The sequence below is a fragment of the Odocoileus virginianus genome, chromosome 17 (assembly GCF_023699985.2).
Source record: "Odocoileus virginianus isolate 20LAN1187 ecotype Illinois chromosome 17, Ovbor_1.2, whole genome shotgun sequence".
Taxonomy (NCBI): Eukaryota; Metazoa; Chordata; class Mammalia; order Artiodactyla; family Cervidae; genus Odocoileus; species Odocoileus virginianus.
The window spans coordinates 41,613,195-41,630,819 of NC_069690.1; the positions used below are offsets into that span (position 1 = coordinate 41,613,195).

Here is a 17,625-nt window from a genome sequence, read left to right on the forward strand (position 1 = left end):
TCAACGGGGCAGGGGCGGGGCCCTGACTCTTCGGGGGCGGAGCTGGGCGGGAGTCCGGCGCCAGGAATCAATCCGGTAGGGCCTCTTTGAGGAGCTTCTGCTCTGTCCCAATGGACTCTGCCCTCGGCCCTCTCAGACCCGCTTCAGGTACCAGGTGGCCAGTCTGGACATTGCCAGGCCGTCTCTCTCAAGCAGGGGAGGAGAGGAGGAGCCGAAGGGGTTTTAGAGGCCTCAAATGGGTCTTCTGCTGAAGGTTTCTTTCCCAATCTGACCACTGGACTGGACTCGGGCAATGGTATGGGTAGACCTTTTGCCCATCCTTACCAAGTGCCCTCCAGCTGAATCCCAGTGTCCATGCAGAACTCCTAGTGGCAAGCCCATCCAGGACCGGGTAGTGGCATTGTAATGCACAAAGAATATGCAATGAGGTGTTTTCTTTAGAGGCCTGAGAGCTCTTAGCATACAGATACTGCTTGGGAGAAGAACAGATTTAAAACCACATATTAGCAAGTGACCACTGATAAAAGTGTCTGAGTACTGGCTGAAAATGAATACAATAGAATAAGCAGATGGGGATGGGGTGAGGTTTACTGAAAGAGCCTTCTTGGAGAGGAGTGGGAGAAGGAGACCACTGTTCACTGAGCATCTTGGAGAGCTTGAAGCTTTGCAGAGGGTCCAACAGCCAGTTTGGAGCCAGCCTTGGAGGGCAAGCATTCAATAGGGCATGCACTTCAGGCAAAGGCTGACGATGGAATCAGTGCAAGGGGCTGAGCTGGGAGGTGGGAGAAAAAGGGAATGACAAAGACCCTCAGATGCCATTTTGAACATCTAGATTTAACTGATGGACAACCAAGTTGTTAAGCAGTTAGACAGGAAGGAAATATTCCAGTGAAAGAAACTTTACAATGGAGGTCCAAAGAAAGAAACTTTACAATGGCGGGTGGGGGAGGGAGGACGGACATGGAGGTTCAGTGAGAGTTTTGCTGGAGTCCAGGTGAGAGGCTTGGAGTCCTGGGCTGGGTGTGCCTTTGCCATGCAGAGCCACAATGCCTGACGGGGATCTCGTTGGCCACTGTGGCTGGGGGATGGGAGGGCTGCAAGTGTGGCCTCCTGGGGGGGCAGAGTTGTCCTGGCTGGCCCCGTGTTGGGGGTGATAGGCTGGCTGTGGAGGAAAGGTGGGGCTGTTTCTCATGGGCTCAGGGCATGGGGTGCTGAGCTCTGAGGAGGGATTTGGGCAGTGGGACACTCATTCACTCACTTACTCACTCAAACATTTTCCAAATCCCCACTGTGTGCCATGGCCTATGCTGTCTACAGATGTTTCACTGTGTGCTGACCTTACAGAGCTGACAGCGAGTAATGGGGACAAATAAGGACATTACAGCAAGGCAAAGTAACAGCAGTGACGGAGACATCAAATGAGGGTGCTCTGGAGCCTGCGGTCAGAACAGAAAGTGCTCAGACTCTGCCAGAACTCAAGAAGAACTCTTGAATCCTGGACAGAGGTAGGCTCCATGGAGATCTCGGCCCAGTCCTTCCGTACCCTGATCCCTGACTTCTGGGCTCAGATCCTTAATCTAGAGAGAGCCAGTCCCATCTCTTGGCCACCTTCCCGCTTGCTCAACTGCAGCCCTGATGCCTCCTCTGTGGTTTCTGGCTGTGATGTTACTTCCTCTCAAGGTTCCCCTAATTTCCGACAGACATTGATTTTCAGTCTCCCTGGGGGCCCCTGGGGCCTCAGTCCAAACTCAATAAGTTCCCATACACCGGGTGTGGCACTCTTGTGTTAGACCCAGGCTGGAAAGAAAGGGCAAAGAGGGGCAGGAGCAGAGGCCTTCCCTTTCTCTTCCTAGGCTTGTCCCTAGAGCACTCATTCCCCAATGTCCTTCTTAAAGCTCTCCCTCCCCATCCTCCCCTCCTCCACTGAGCCTGGAAAGGTGTTGTTTGCCCTGTGCTCAATCCCCAGGGCAACAGGCCAGGCAGCAGGTGTGTGTGTGTTGAACAAGGCCATCTCTGGAGTGGAGTGGCTGGAGATGAGCTTTGTTTAAATATTAAAGAAGTCAATCATTAATCAAGCCTGGCTGGGTGCCCAGCTACCCACTGTCTGCATTTGGGAGGACCTGGCCTAGGGCAGGGATGGGCCACGGGGCAGTTTGTAAGGCTACTTGCATCTCAGACAGCTGACAGGCAGCTTCTGGGGGCTGGATTATGCAGCTCAACACATACAGAGAGTTCAGCACTCATGAACTGAGCACTGATGTACAGGAGTGTCTGGTTTTACTTGCATGCATCTTATAAAGGCACTGAAGCAGTGTCCTGTTTCTAACCATGGCAGATACTCCTTGGGTATTGCAGCCTCTGTCCAGCCCCACAGTAGAGTCTGAAGAAAATATTATGTGAAAAACCAGTTTTGGGGTGAGGGGCTAGTTTGGAGGGACACAGCCCTTGGGTAACTAAATCTACAGATCCTGAACCCTAGGAGAAGGAAGCTGGTCTGGAACCCAGGGCAGACATGGAATCAGTCGCCTGTGCACGTGGCCTCACATACATGAGTTCACAAACGCACAACTGCCCGTGTACCCGGGTCTGCCACGGTTGCACCCAATAGCAGTTGGGTGCTATGCATGCAAGCATTCCCCCCCAACCCCTCTCCACTTGGCCGCCCTCTTCCTGCCCCCAAACCTCACCAGTTGCACTGGTGTCTAGTCCCAGCTCCCCTATTCATCTCTCATCCACAGAGGCTTCCTGTTGTGCTGTGTGAAAATCCGAATGATGAGGCCAATGGAGCACAACATCAGGAAGAGGCAGAGGCCCAGCAGCATCCACTGTCTCTTGACAACTTGGTGGGGCTCCATGGCTATGCCCAGGAAGTAGGTTTTGGATGCTGGCTCGATGGCATTGGCGTCCTGTGACCTGGGACTCTGTGACTGGGTGCCCTGTGACCGGGTGTCTTGTGTACTGGTGTCTTGGGTCAGTGAGGTTTTTTCCAGGGTGTACAGCCTGTGGCCCAGCAGCAGGACTGCCAGTAACATGACAAAGCTCAGGACCAGCAACGTCCACTGCCCGGATCTGACCTGGTCAGGGTTCAGCTCCATCCCCAGGAATGCTGTCCTGCCTGTTTCTCTTTCTGTGGAAGACACAGGAAACACATAGGGCAGGTGAAGCTGGGGAGGGTGTCTCATGGTGACCAGAGAGGATCTGACGGGCACAGGCCTTCTCCCCCAGCCTCTGGCACCTGCCTTCCAAAGGTGAGGGCCTTGCCCTGGAAGGAGGGTAGGAAAGAGGAGCAGGAGCAGGAGGAGGAGGAGTAGATGGCACAGGTACAGCCATGTACCCTGTGGAGCCCAGCAGTGGCTCCATGCAGGATCAAGGGGTAAGGTGGCCACCCTGTGTTCAGATCCACCCTGCAGTCTAGCCGGACATGGGCAAGGAAGCCTCCGAGCCAGTGGCTGGGGCATGGGCTGTGGTCTTGGCCGAGGCTGCATCAGGTGCAGACAAGGTCACACTGCAAGGTACTTGATGGGCAAGGGGTGAAGGCTGGGCTGTGGTAGGGGCTGGCCCAGGGCAGGATAGGGTTGGGCCTGGAGCTGGAACAGAGGTGGGACGAGGGTCAGATCATCAAACCTTCAAAGGAACAGCTGAAGTCTGGCCAGCCCAGTATCTCCCCCTGCCGCACGTTCTCAGTGACCAGCCAGTTCAGCAGGGGCTTGAAGTAGGTCATGAGGGCCTTTGTAGACACCTTGGTCTCCCCAGTCATCTTCTCCAGGACCTCCGGCCAGGGCTTGCTCGAGCCCAGCTTCAGGACATCCCTGGGAGGGTAAGTACGGCTGTGAGGCTGTGTGGGGGCATCGGCTGATGCTGCTGGGACCCCTCAGTATGCCCAACCCCACCTTTAGAGTCTGACTTTGCTAGCCAGACTCTCCCAACAGATGTTCAGCATAATGGATAAAATCACAAGCTCTGTATGGAAGAGGCTAACACAGTACTGTAAAACAATTATCCTCCAGTTAAAAAAAAGAAAAAGAAATCTCAAACTTTGAAATAATACTAACCTGTGTTTGAATCCTGACTCTGTGACTCAGCTGTGGGACCTTGGGCAAGTACTTAAACTTTCTGAATCTCAATTTCCATATCCATAAAATGGAGAAAATAAGAGTACCTACCCCTTAGAGCGGTTGTGTTGGCCAAATAAACACAATTCTGGGAGCATAATTAGGTAGGCAATAAATGTCTGATTACTATTATTATTATTACTAGTACTGCCACCGTGAGAATTATTATTATCCTGGACTCAAATAAGCCTAAAGTCATGAAACACTCTTTCCCATGAGGTGCTCAGTGTCAGCAGAGACTGCTTTTCAGTCCCTTCCGGTCTCCCAGGGAGTGTTTGCGAGGATTAGCGAGATTGCAAGCGTGGGATGTGTTCTGTGCACCGCCAGCGGCACTGCAGAAATGTCAGCTGTCTCGAGGCTCACCCAGTGCTGGGCGGCAGGGGGTCTAGCCTTAGGCTTGGCCCATGCACTCAGGTAGGGGGACAGCATGCACTGCAGCTGGGGCTCTGGGCTCCTCCACTCCAGCATCCCCCACAGAGGCAGCAGGAGGTGTATGTTGATACTTCTCAACCTGCCTCCCCGATCTGACCTGAAGAGAGGTGGGGCTGAGAGGCCCAGAGGCCTAGAGTATGAAATCTAGGCTGTCAAGACTCAGATTCAAGACCCAGCAGTGCTAGTTATGGGCTCACAGCCACAGACGATCAACGTAACCTCTCTCAGCCTCAGCTCCTTCATCAGTAAAACTGGCCCCCATTAATACCTGCATTTCACTGTGGTGAGGATGAAGACACAGAACGGCAGCAAAGAGGGCTTTTTAGCTTGCCAAGTCTTATATGCATTGCTTAAGAAATAACTGGGAAAGAATAAGGTGGGGACACTAAGGTCAGTAGATCCGTGGCAGAGACCACTGGGGGAAAAAAGTTAGAATCCTAGAGAAATGGAGGAGAGAAGTCATCAAGATAGAAAGGAGAAAAAAACAAACGAAACCCATAACTACTTTATCAAGTGGCAGGTACTGCGAAAAAGGAAGGACCTGATGGGGGAAATTCTCAACCACTGAGAGCCTGCCTACTCAGAAATAGTCCTTCAGGCTGGGTGGGACAAGAGGTTTGACGCGGGCAGCACACAAGACTTGCAAAGTCTGGGCACTCCAAACTGAGCACTGTTTGGAGCCCTCCACTCCAGGGTGGCAGAAAAGGGCCCGTGGATAGGATCAGGTCCTCACGGCATGGTGAGGCAGGGGAATTTGGGAACTCGGACCAAGTCCACTTCTACCTTCCATTCCTAATGGCACCAACCTAGAGGCTGCCCCAGGGCGATCACATTTAGGAAAATCAGTCAAAAGTAGCAAAATCAAGTTCTAAGCTCTATCAGGGAAAAGAGCAGCCAAGAATCTTGCCTTCCCCTTCTCACCCGCAAGCGCTTGCCTGCCCCATCCTTCCACAAAAGGCCTAGAGATGACTGGCAAGGCCTTGGCATGCTTTGGTACCAAGTCAGACCCTGGGAGCCTTATATGTCCTGGGTGGAGAGGGGTAGAGAAGTGGTGAGAAAGACTGAGGTCAAATGTCTCACCAATCAAATGGGATAAAGGCTCAGAGTCAAAAGTGAGTTGATGCTGGGCTTCCCTCATGGCTTGGGGGTAAAGAATCTGCCTGCCAGTGCAAGAGACACGCGTTTGATCCCTGATCCGGGAAGATCCCTCACGCTGTGGAGCAACTAAGCCTGTGGGTCACAACTACGGAGCCTGTGCTCTAGGACACAGGAGCCACAACTACTGAGTCCATGTGTCACAACTTCTGCAGCCCGAGCACCTAGAGCCCGGGCTCCGCAACAAGAGAAACCATGGCAATGAGAAGTCCAATCACCACAACCGGAGAGTAGCCCCTCGCTCCCCACAACTGGAGAAATAGCCTGAGCAGCAACGAAGACTCAGCACAGCCAAAAATATAAAATTATTAAAAAAAAAACAAACTTGAGTACTCTTGAAATATCCAATGAATATTAAAGTGTATTTTTTAAAAAAGAGTTGTATAGAAAATGGAAGTCTGCTGTTTCTTGTACTCTTGTGTTGAGGGGCAGAGTTCCCTCCTTGGTTCCCTGGCAAGACCTCCTTACCCTTTCTGCATATTCACCAAATCCCTTTCCTGCTGCACCAGCTTCCTTCTTGCCCTGTGGTTATTGATTTATCCTGTGGCCCATTGCCCCCTGCTGGACGCAGGGCAGGCCGTTTGGCTTGTGCACAGGTAAATGAATGTGCACAGGTGAATGAATAAATGATGGGCAGCCAGAGACATGAATGCAGGGAGCCAAGAGGCCCCTTCTGTTCCACACATTCTGAGAAGCTCAAACCTGGGCAGTTGGCTGGAATAAATCCCGGGAGTATGAAAAGATGAAAAAGCAAATAGACTAGGGAGACAAGAAGGCATGTCAGGTGCAGTCCTCCTGGGAGCAAAGGCAAGGATCAGTCTTGCAACTCTGTCTGGCCTCGTGGATACTGACAAGCTGCATGGTGGAATCACGAACGTGCTCATTACCTTTGCAAAGGGTGCTAAATTATTGTGGATAATTATTAGGATACTAAAGAGTGGCTTTGTTCATCCTCTGGGGAACCAGGAATAAAACTCAACATGACCTTGACCAATTATGGTAATGGACCTACTGAAATCGGTTGAAATGCAATGAGAAAAAGATTACGTCAGTGGGGCGGGCTCCATATCCCAGAGACTGGAGTGCTGACCTTAGGACCAGAGGACCCTGGTCTAGCTTCACCAGAACAGCATCCTTTATAACTGATGGAAGCAACAGGGTGGAAGATAATGTGTTCTGGAGTCACCTTGGGCCTCAAAGCATGATCCTGCCACTTCCTAGAGCAGCAACATGCAATTATACCTCTCTGAGCTTCAGTTTCCTCATTTATGAAACATGGATAATAAAATCCACTTTGCAAGTTATGAACTGCTAACGTGAACACTCTAAGAGCGCTTGTTAGAGAGCCAGTCTGTGGCAGTAAAGGCTTCCAGCCCAGGTCAGCCTCTCACCCCACTCCAGGTTTCCTTCAGGGCCAGAAACCTGCACTACAGAGGCAGGGATGGAAAGGATGGACTAGACACCAAGTGCGGGGAAAAAAGATTGCGGGTAGGGGGTCAAAGTAGACCACAAGCTGATCCGAGTTGGCCTAGAGGTTGGTGCAAAAGCAACCTGGATTAGCCTGGGAACTGGGTGCAGGCACCTCCGAGAAAAGACAGGCAAAGCAGAGTGCACCCCAGGATACATCAAGTGCTGCTGAGAAGCTAGGCAGGCACCTTGCAAGGGAAGAATAAGGGGATTCAGATGGAAGATGGAGGCAGAGGTGAGACCCCAACACTGGCTTCCCATCTGGGACAGTTCAATTTATTGCCAACGTGAGCAAGTGCGTGCATGCGTACATGTGTGTGTGTGCATGTTAGCAGGAGGGGTTAAACCGTCTCTCTGACCACAGGGGCTACATAAGAGGAAATGGGCTTTGATTAACAAAGGAGAGACTGTAGTCTGACAGAGGGAAGAACTTCCACTAGAACATAAACTCTGTGCAGGGGACCTAGGGTGGAGCCAGGTGAGAAGAGAGGCCTAGGGCAGGCTTCCAGCGAGGTGGGGAAGGACAAGGGAAGGGGGAGGACACTCACTCCAGGAGCTTCCCAGCCTCCTTGGAGTTATAGATGTCACAGCGGTGCAGCGGCCCCATGTGGCCCGAGGCCTTGCAGAGTGCTTCATGGAACTGGAATTGGAGCACGAGGCTGAGAAAGTACCTGGGGAGAGAAGGCGAGGTCGGCTGGGGGTGCGGCAGGGGTGGGCTCGGGTCAGCGGGTCACTGTCAGGTAGGCTGGCCCTGGGATACTGCAGGGTCTCTCCTTCCTAACCTTCTGGACTCATGCGCCCCCGCCCCACTCCTGCTCACCTCTCGGGACAGCAGACGTGCTTTCCCATCACGCTGCCCTCCGCAGGGGAGCTGATGTGAAAACTCAGTGTGCTCAGGACAAGGCCCTCAGGAGGTTGTGCTGTCTGGCGGGAGGAGGTGGGGAGGCGTGCAGGGGGAGGACATTTGGGTCTGGGGCCTTCCTGAAAATCCTCCGCCTGGGTACTGTGTCCCCCAACCCCCAGCCCCCGGCCGGTTCTGCTGGAGTGGCCCAGACCTTACCGTATGTAGGGCAAGCTGGCAGAGATGTGGAACTTGGCGCCTGGATCAAAGTCCTCCTCTGACCGAGGAACGGGAGGGCACAGGCCCTGGTACTTCAACCTGGGGGGCGGTGGTGTTAATCGAGGGCTTGAAAGTGCCACCTGGTAAGATTTCCAGAGCCCTTTTCCTTCTGAAGCATTTGCACAGCTATCAAAGTGACTTGGCATGAGGAGGACACTTAATGCATTTTATTGATTAAATAAATGAGTTGAAAACACATGGGATTGGGAATCAGAGAATTAAACAATTACAGGAGTTAACATTGAGCACGTCCTCTCTGCAGGAACCGTGCCGAGTTCTCCATACTGGCTCCCTCAACACTGTCCTGGCTCTGGGGACACGGGAGGGAACGGGCTAGGCAGGGTCCCTGCTTTCATCCTAATGATGGGGGACGGCCATGGACCAACCAACCAAGTGGTTTCATCTGGTAAGAAGTGCTGAGAAGAAAACACAGCACCATCCCTGTGGTATGGAGGAAAACCAAGGCTTAGAGATCAGGGAGTTGGTAGCAGGACACGGCAGAGTCATGGGCAGACCCCAGGAACTGCTGGCTTCGCCCCTCTGAGCTGTGTGACTGTGGGAAAGTTGATTGTTACCGAGCCTGGTTGTAAAGTGTCGTCTGTGAAATGGGCACAACGTGCGCCATCTTTGGGGTGGACGAAGTCTATGAAAAAGCTCGCCGTTTCACATTGGCCCTCTGGAACCCTGAACAGTCCTCACGGGGAGGCTCCTCTCTCAACCACGAGGTTGTGTTCAAGGACCAGGGAGTTGCCCCCTCCCTCAGCCTCTGGCTTCCATCACTTAGGGAGTGGTGGGCGTGGCTGAGGGAGGGGGCGACCTCCCTCAGTCCACATGGCTGGTGGGGGTGCCCTTGGAGGGGACACAAGGTTAAGACTGCCAATCCCCCCAGTGAGGTCCGGTCCCGAATTCGGGGTGGGAGTCGGAAGGTGAGAGGACAAAGGACATCCCCGGGTGGCAGTGTGACTGCAGGCTAGTCACCTCTTCTTCCTCTGGGAGTGGCCATGGGTCACTGCAAAGGTTCAAGTCAGCCTAAGGGCTTGATGCAGCACCTGTGGCCGGCAGACCGGAGGTGGTCGGTCTGAGGCCTGGTGGAGAAGGGGAAGCCTTGCCCATGGGCAATTATTATCCAATCTAACAGCCAGGGGTTGGTGATGGGATGGACACGGGTGCCCCTCACTCAAGACTGATGCTGCCTGACTGCTGGGGGGCTCCTTCACTGCCAATCCTGCCCACAGACAGACCTGGGGACACACAGTCAGAGACAGGTGTGTGTCTGTGTGTGTCTGTGTGTGTGTTGAGATAATAGGAAAGCGGGCAGTGGGCTTGCCCTTGTCATATGAGGACTCTCCACCAGAAGGAAAGAGTTCAGACCCCAAACACCCCCTCTGCTGACCCCACTGGGAGGCAGAGAAGGGAGGGGAGGAGCAGGACGGCCTGCCTGGTGGTCAGCAGCCTGTTCTTGGAGGGCCCAAGTGCGACCGCCATGTGAACTTGCTGGCCTCCAGGGATCCCCCGAGGGGCTACGAGCCTGCTGAGTGCTGGTGCGAGATTCGACACAATCCCCAAGACTCATGCTCCGGCCCTACCCACTTGAGCAGGAACGCTTTTGTCTGGGGACAACAGACAGCCAATGCCACCCCAGGGCTTTCCCCTGGCCGCAGATTAGCAGCGTCACACACCCAGCTCTGCCCCCGGAGACGAGATGGTGGTGCCCTTTGGGAGCAGGCGGTCCCCTTGAGGCTGCCCCCAAAGCCCACCCTAGTCCAGACATGGCTAGAGGGGCCCGAATGGCGGTCCTCCCCACCTGAGGTTCCACCACTCCTGGTTGTACATGTCCTTCTCGATGGTGCCATCAAAGACCTTCCAGCGAAACAGGTCCATCAGGTAGGCGAAGGGGATGAAGGCGATCTTCTCCAGGGCAACGCTCATCAGGAAATTGACCTCCTCCTCTGGAGAAAGCGGAGGAGGGGCAGTCAGGAGGTGGCTCTGGTCCCGCCTCCCCTAGGCCTTGCCCGGGGGGCCCCAGGCCTGGGATCCTCCTGGTCCCCATCACCTTTGTCCTGGTGCTGTTGGCTGAGCAGGCCTCTGTTGAGCAGGTACTTGTGGGAGGAGGCTGAGAGGGTGACCACCGACCCCACGGCCTCCTCGAAGGCTGGGTTGGCGCCTGTGCGGAAAATCACCGAGAGGTTCCTGTATTGCAGGAAGTACTGGATGTGGCCCATCTGGTGGAAGATGGACAGCAGGTCTTCTATGGTCACTTCGGTGCACTTCTTTATCCTAGGGTTAAAGGGCAGGGGTCAAGGAGCATGGGGATGCCCTGGGAGAAGAAATTTCCCTGTTCAGGCTCTGTTAAAGGGACGGGGTGGTCGGGCTGGAGACCAGCAGGGCCTGGTGCTCTTGGTACTCCAGGCGCCACATCCGAGCAGCGGCCAGGCCCTTGGCGTTCACTCATTTCCCCCAGGTGGCCAGCTCACTGCCCCCCAGCCCCGGCCGCCACCCCGCTGAGACAGGCAGGCCGGCGGAGAGCAGGAGCAGAGGCAGGGGCCAGTGCTAGCCGCAGGGTGCACACCTGAAGTCCTGCCCGTTGTAGAAGTCCCAGGCAGACGCATGGCACTCCACCTCCCGCCCATCAGTCGGCCTCTCCATCATGGAGTTTGTCCAGAACTCAGGCGGGGTGGAAAGCATCCCCATGGAGGTGAAGAACTTTTCAGCCTCTTGGAACATTTTCTCAGGCTTCCAGTGCTGTGGGGAAGAGGAAGCGTGTAGGGCCCCACCCAGGGGGTTGGGGGGTGGGCAGGGCAGACAGGGGCCCGAGCGCTGACCTGGCCTTGCATGATCTTCGTGATGTCCTCGGGGGGCTTCTCTGGGAAGGGCAGGGCCAGGTCTAAGATGTTGACCCAGGACTGAGCCCACATGTTCCCTGGAAGAGGAGGGGAAGGGTTAAGAGGAGGTGGGAGATCGTCTCTCCCCACCGACTGAGCCCCTGCTCGGGAGGTCTACTCCACCTGCCCGCCTCTGCCGCCAGCTGGGGCTTTACCCAGGACGTGGGCAGGGATGGGCCCCCTCAGGTCGATGAGCTCGGGCCCGTAGAAACGGTAGAGGGCCCGGCGCACGTAGGCGTGCAGGTTCAGGTAGAGCGGCTGCAGCTCCTGGAACAGCTGCTCCAGGTCTTCCTGCAGTGAGTCGGACTCGTACTTGGACCGCCACAAGGCCCCCATGTCTTGGTAACCTAGGACAGGGGAGGGGGCTCAGGGGTGACCCCCATCCACCCTTCAGCCTAGCCTGGCTGGCAGGAGACCCAGGCACCTGCTAGGGAAGCCAACTGACCTCCTAGATCCTCGAGGTCTTTATCTGCCAAACAGGAAAGACACCCCCCGCAAGGTCACCATCCGTATAGGATGAGTGGGATGGAAAGGCACTTAGCACAGCGCACACTGAGCATCCTCCAGGCCTGGGCGGACAGGGTCTGCTCCTCTCTCACCACCTGGAGCCCCACCCACCTGGGCTGCCTTTCTTCAGATCCTCCCGAGGACTTGTTGTTGCCCGGATTGCTCCATCTTTCAGGCCTTGGATGAGTATCAGCTAGGCCCTCCCCGCCCGCCTGGCTGAAACAGGGTCACTTCTTCTCTCTCTGCAGCCCCATCCTTCTCAGCACTTATCCCGGGTGGTGACTGGAAATGAGCGTCTGTCTCCCAGAGGCCTGTACGCCCGGGAAGGGTGGGCACCTTCCCTGTCTTTCCATCTGTGCATCCTCAGACCCTCCCCAGCAGCAGCACACCCCAGTCGTAGTGCTCAGTTGCTGTTTGTGGATCCACACGATGAGTGACCCACCTCTGGGCTCCCCAGCAGCAGGCCTCAGGGTTCCTGCCTCCAGATCCTACCCAGACTCGGCTTCACCCTTCCCAGCACTGCCCTGAGCCCCATGCAGGACGCGGTCTGCCCAGCTGGATGGGCCGGCAGGTGCGGGGCGAGGGGCCTCACCATTGAGCTTCGCAGCCTTGTTGCTGAGCTGCACGTAGCGCTCAAAGGTCATGCGGAGCTGGCGACCCACGGCATCCCGCCAGCCCTGCCAGGCCCATAGCAGCTCCTTCTGGTCTCGGGAGGTGGCCATGACTTCTTCGAGGTCTGTATCCAGAAAAGGAACCAAGGTGGGACCTCACTCCAGCCGGCCTTCTGCCCTCTCCCGCCGTGGGCAGCCCCTCCCCAAGTGCAGCTGGGGCTGGGAGGAAGGTGGGAATTCGGAGAGGAATGGGCTGTGCTGAGACTCTGGGGTAGGTGGGGGTGGCTCGGGTGCTCACCAGGCTCCAGGGGCAGGCAGGGCCCCTCATTCAGGCAGACCTGGGCCATGCTGTACGTGGTCTCCATGTAGGCCAGAATCTGGTTATACTGGGGGGACAGGTGTCACCCAGGGCAGGCCCGCAGCCATGGGCCCACCCCCAGCCCTAGTCCCACCAGCTTGGAGAGGCAGGCCTGGCCAAGGCATGGTCCCATCTTCCCACTGGCATCTGCTCACCTCCCCCACCCACCCAGAGATAGCTCTGGCCCTGCCTCCCCCAACCTCCTTCCAGCCCCAGGCGGCTCCCCACCCGGCGGCCTGCCCACCCCTGGGGTGGGGAGAATGTGCCTGGAGACCTGGGGGCTCGTCCATCACCTCCCGGAGCTCCTCCTTGGGCAGGGCCGCCTTGTCTACGTTCAGCAGCTTACTCAGCATGCGCTTCACGTCCGGGTCCTGGAAGTTGGCGATCTTAAACAGGCGGGCCCGCGTGCCAAAGTACAGCGTGTGCTGGGACTTCTCCACATCCTTGTACAGCTAGAAGGACGGTCGCCATGTTTGTCGTGCGAGGGTGAAGGAGAGGGTGAGGGTGTCACATTGAACTCCAGGGCCCAGCCCCACCGCCTCCTTCCACAGCCCCTTTAAAGGGTTTGGAATCATTGAAACTTTGCTAAGAGCGAGAAGGGAGGGAACCTGGCCCCTAAAAACAAGCAGGTGATATTTATAAGAGGAAAGCCAGAGGTTCTAGCCCAGAGAGTTTTCAGGGCTCCAGGAGGCCTGGAGCCTGACATCTGTTCCAACATGTGCTTTGGGGCTTCCCCCTCTCATCTATCTCTGGAAGAGGGGCAAAAGCTGTGACTCCTTGCCCCCCAGCATCCCTGTACTGTGACCCCTGAGAAGAACAAGGGGAGAAGGGGCAGGGGTGGAAGTGGTACCACACCATCTCCTCTTGATTTTTCTTGGTGATGTTGGTGACATAGTTCCAGGCGGCCTCCATGAACTGATTCCACACAACCTGGGCTGTTCGCTCGTAAAACTGCAGGAAGGCCTTTGCCACAGTCTCATTGTAGAGCTGGTCTGCAGAGAAGGAGATGGGCATCAATTGTCCTGGGAGGGGCCTGCCCCTGCCTGGTCCCCTGGTCTGATCCCACGTTCCCTCGGGTCCCAGCCCCACCTGAGTCCTGGTCACCCTGAGCCATGGCACAACAGAAGAGCACAAATAGGGAAGGTCCAGGGCAAGTCCATCTTGTTCCCATGACCAAGAGAACAGCAGCGCAGGAGGAGGCTGTGGCCCAATCACGGTCCAGCTCCATATTGTGACATCAGGGGCTCAAGGGTCAGCCGTGGAATGTCAGAAAGGGAAAGGCCCCACCTAACTTCTGGCCCAACTGTCCCCATTTTACAGGTGAGGAGACTGAGGTCTAGACTGGTCTAGCCGTACTACCCAGTTCACACCAGGTTAGTGGCAAAGCCAAAAGGACAACCAGGGCTCTCAATGTCTAGACCAGAGCTTGTCCCACCCAACTTGGTCACTTCTCCCTGGCATTGGAGCCACCCTTGATCTTGACCAGGGATTGATGAACCCCCTCCCTCCACAGGCTGGCATTACTTCTGAGCCAGTGAGTGGGAGGATGGATGAATGGATAGACAGAAGGAAAAGACCTCTCTGGGCCTCTGGATTCTGGAAGCACAGTTGTCTTTTCATGTTCTTCTGACTTGACCACCTATGTTCACATTTTTTGGCCTTTTTCTCTCTTGAGGGATGTATGACTGACCCTGGGCTACGCTTCTCTTTCACTGTCCTTACACCTGTTTCTCAAGGGAGAGCCCTATACCATGAGTTTGCTTTCAGGAGGCACAGAAGGTAAGGGGCCATCTATCAGGATTAAAAAAAAGTACTTTTTGGTTGCTTGGTTATTATCTGGTTACTATTATCTTCATGCTATACATGTCACCCTCTGGATTTATTTATCTTGCAACAAGAAGTTTATAATTTTTGACTGCCTTTACCCATTTCACCCACCCACCCTCGCCTCTGGCGTTCACCATCTCTATATCTTTGAGTTCAATTTTGTTTTGTTTTGTTTGGGGGTGTTTTTAGGGTTTTTATTGTTGTTGTTGTTTTTGTGCATGCTCAGCTGCTCAGTCATGTCTGACTCTTTGCAACCCTATGGACTGCAGCCCCTCAGGCTCCTCTGTCCGTGGGATTTACCCGGCAAGAATACTGGAGTGGGTTGCCATTTCCTCCTCCAGATGATCTTCCTGACTCAGGGATTGAGCCCACATCTCCTGTGTCTCCTTCACTGCAGGCAGATTCTTTACTGCTGAACCGTGGGGCAGGCCTTTGTATTTTAGATTCTGCGTATAAATGAGATCATACAGTATTTGCCATTCTCTGACTGACCTATTTCACTTAGCATAATGCTCTGAAGTTCCATCCATGTTGTTGCAAATGGCAAGCATGCCTTCTTTTACACAGCTGAGTAGTATTCCTGTGTGTTTACATGCACGCGTGCGTGTGTGTGTGTTACATTTTTAATTTCCATCAGTGGACACTTAGACTGTTTCCATCTCAGCTATTGTAAATAATGCTGCAATGAACCTGGGGGTGCAGATATCAAGACAGTAATTTCATTTTCTTTGGATACATACCCAGGAGTGGAATTGCTGTATCATATGGTAGTTCTTCAGGCACTCTATCAGATCTAATCCCTTGAATCTATTTGTCACTTTCACTGTATAATCGTAAGGGATTTGATTTAGGTTATACCTGAATGGTCTAGTGGTTTCCCCTACTTTCTTTAAGTCTGAATTTGGCAATAAGGAGTTCACGATCTGAGCCACAGTCAGCTCCTCGTCTTGTTTTTGCTGACTATACAGAACTTCTCTATCTTTGGCTGCAGAGACTATAATCAATCTGATTTCAGTATTGACCATCTGGTGATGTCCATGTGTAGAGTCTTCTCTTGTGTTGTTGGAAGAGGGTGTTTGCTATGACCAGTGTGTTCTCTTGGCAAAACTATATTAGCCTCTGCCCTGCTTCATTCTATACTCCAAGGCCAAATTTGCCTGTTACTCCAGGTGTTTCTTGACTCCCTACTTTTGCATTCCAGTCACCTATAAGGAAAAGGACATCTTTTTTGGAGTATTAGTTCTAGAAGATCTTGTAAGTCTTCATAGAACCATTCAACATCAGCTTCTTCAACATTTCTAGCCAGGGCATAGACTTGGATTACTATGATATTGAATGGTTTGCCTTGGGAATGAACAGAGATCATTCTTTCATTTTTGAGACTGCATCCAAGTGCTGCATTTTGGACCCTTCTGTTGACTATGATGGCTACTCCATTTCTTCTAAGGGATTCTTGCTCACAGTAGTAGAACCGTGAACTTCCAGATGTTCAAGCTGGATTCAGAAAAGGCAGAGGAACCAGAGATCAAATTGCCAACATCCGTTTGATCATCAAAAAAGCAATAGAGTTCTATAAAAATATCTACTTCTGCTTCATTAACTATGCTAAAGCCTTTGACTGTGTGGACCACAACAAACTCTGGGAAATTCTTAAAGAGATGGGAATACCAGACCACCTGACCTGCCTTTTGAGAAATCTGTATGCAGGTCAGGAAGCAACAGTTAGAACTGGTCATAGAAAAATAGACTGGTTCCAAATAGGGAAAGGAGTACGTCAAGGCTGTATATTGTCACCCTGCTTATTTAACTTATACGCAGAGTACATCATGAGACATGCTGGGCTGGATGAAGCACAAGCTGGAATCAAGATTGCCAGGAGAAATATCAATAACCTCAGATATGCAGATGACACCACTCTTAAGGCAGAAAGTGAAGAAGAATGAAAAGAGCCTCTTGAAAGTGAAAGAGGAGAGTGAAAAAGTTGGCTTAAAACTCAACATTCAGAAAACTGAGATCATGGCATCTGGTTCTATCAACTTCATGGCAAATAGATGGGAAAACAGTGGAAACAGTGACAATTTTTGGGGGCTCCAAAATCACTGCAGATGGTGGCCACAGCCATGAAATTAAAAGACACTTGCTCTCTGGAAGAAAAGTTATGACCAACCTAGACAGCATATGAAAAAGCAGAGACATCACTTTGCCAACAAAGGTCTATCTAGTCTAAGGTTTTTCCAATAGTCATGTATGGATGTGAGAGTTGGACGATAAAGCTGAGCACCAAAGAACTGATGCTTTTGAACTGTGGTGTTGGAGAAGGCTCTTGAGAGTCCCTTGGACTGCAAGGAGATCAAACCAGTCCATCCTAAAGGAAATCAGTCCTGAATATTCATTGGAAGGACTGATGCTGAAGCAGAAACTCCAATACTTTGGCCACCTGATGTGAAGAACTGACTCATTGGAAAAGATCCTGATGCTGGGAAAGATTGAAGGTGGGAGGAGAAGGGAATTACAGAGGATAAGATGGTTGGATGGCTCACCAACTCAATGGATGTGAGTTTGGGTAAACTCTGGGAGTTGGCGATGGACAGGGGGGCCTGGCATGCTGCAGTCCATGGGGTTGCAAAGAGTTGGACACGACTGAACTGAACTGAACTGAGCAACTGTACTGAACTGAATTGAACTGATGGTAGTTTATTTTTAATTTTTTTTGAGAAACCTCCATGCTGTTTTCCAAGTAGCTGCACCAATTTACATTCCCACCAACAGTGCACAAGGGTTCCCTTTTCATCATATCCTTGCTCTCACTTAATAGCGCTTGTCTTTTTGATAATAGCCATTCTAAGAGGTGGAGGTGATGTCTCATTGTGGTTTTGATTTGCATTCCCCTGATGACTAGTGATGTGTAAATTTTCATGTACTTCTTGGCCATCAGTAAATCTTCTTTGGAAAAACGTCTATTCAGATCCTTGCCCATTTTTAAATCAATTTTTTTCTGTTGTTGTTTGTACTTCTATGAATTCTTCATGTATGTTGAATATTTAACCCTTTATCAGATAGTATATGATTTGCAAATATTTTCTCTGAGTCTGGGAGTTGCCGTTTCATTTTGTTGACAGCTTCTTTTGCTGTGCATAAGCTTTTAGTGTGATGT

At 52.9% G+C, this 17,625-nt stretch overlaps 1 protein-coding gene across 3 annotated transcripts; it reads right to left on the reverse strand.

Moving 5' to 3' along the window:
- Positions 1-570: 570 nt before the first annotated feature.
- On the reverse strand, positions 571-13,848 carry LOC110125908 (angiotensin-converting enzyme-like protein Ace3). Of its 3 annotated transcripts, none has more exons than XM_020875270.2 (15): positions 13,734-13,848; positions 13,500-13,636; positions 12,938-13,096; positions 12,585-12,672; positions 12,268-12,411; positions 11,324-11,515; positions 11,109-11,206; positions 10,856-11,028; positions 10,340-10,563; positions 10,091-10,235; positions 8,227-8,325; positions 7,715-7,837; positions 3,625-3,809; positions 2,688-3,127; positions 571-772 (listed from the first exon to the last, which is right to left on the reverse strand). In XM_020875270.2, the coding sequence occupies exons 1-14, from the start codon at positions 13,813-13,815 to the stop codon at positions 2,718-2,720; spliced, it is 2,259 nt and encodes a 752-aa protein (XP_020730929.2). In that variant the 5' UTR covers positions 13,816-13,848; the 3' UTR covers positions 571-772; positions 2,688-2,717. The 3 variants fall into 3 exon arrangements, with proteins under 3 accessions (XP_020730929.2, XP_020730928.2, XP_020730930.2); XM_020875269.2 differs by lacking the exon at positions 571-772 and adding an exon at positions 913-1,162; XM_020875271.2 differs by lacking the exons at positions 571-772; positions 13,500-13,636; positions 13,734-13,848 and adding an exon at positions 913-1,162 and having other exon boundaries at positions 12,919-13,004.
- Between the last annotated feature and the right edge of the window lie 3,777 nt (positions 13,849-17,625).

Coding starts and splice junctions, on each gene's coding strand:
- LOC110125908 (XM_020875270.2), bottom strand. CDS start 13,815: ATGGGAACAAGATGGACTTGCCCTGGACCTTCCCTATTTGTGCTCTTC. Junction 13,637..13,733: donor TCAGGGTGACCAGGACTCAG/GTGGGGCTGGGA, acceptor CCTTCTCTGCAG/ACCAGCTCTACAATGAGACT. Junction 10,564..10,855: donor TACAACGGGCAGGACTTCAG/GTGTGCACCCTG, acceptor CTTTAACCCTAG/GATAAAGAAGTGCACCGAAG.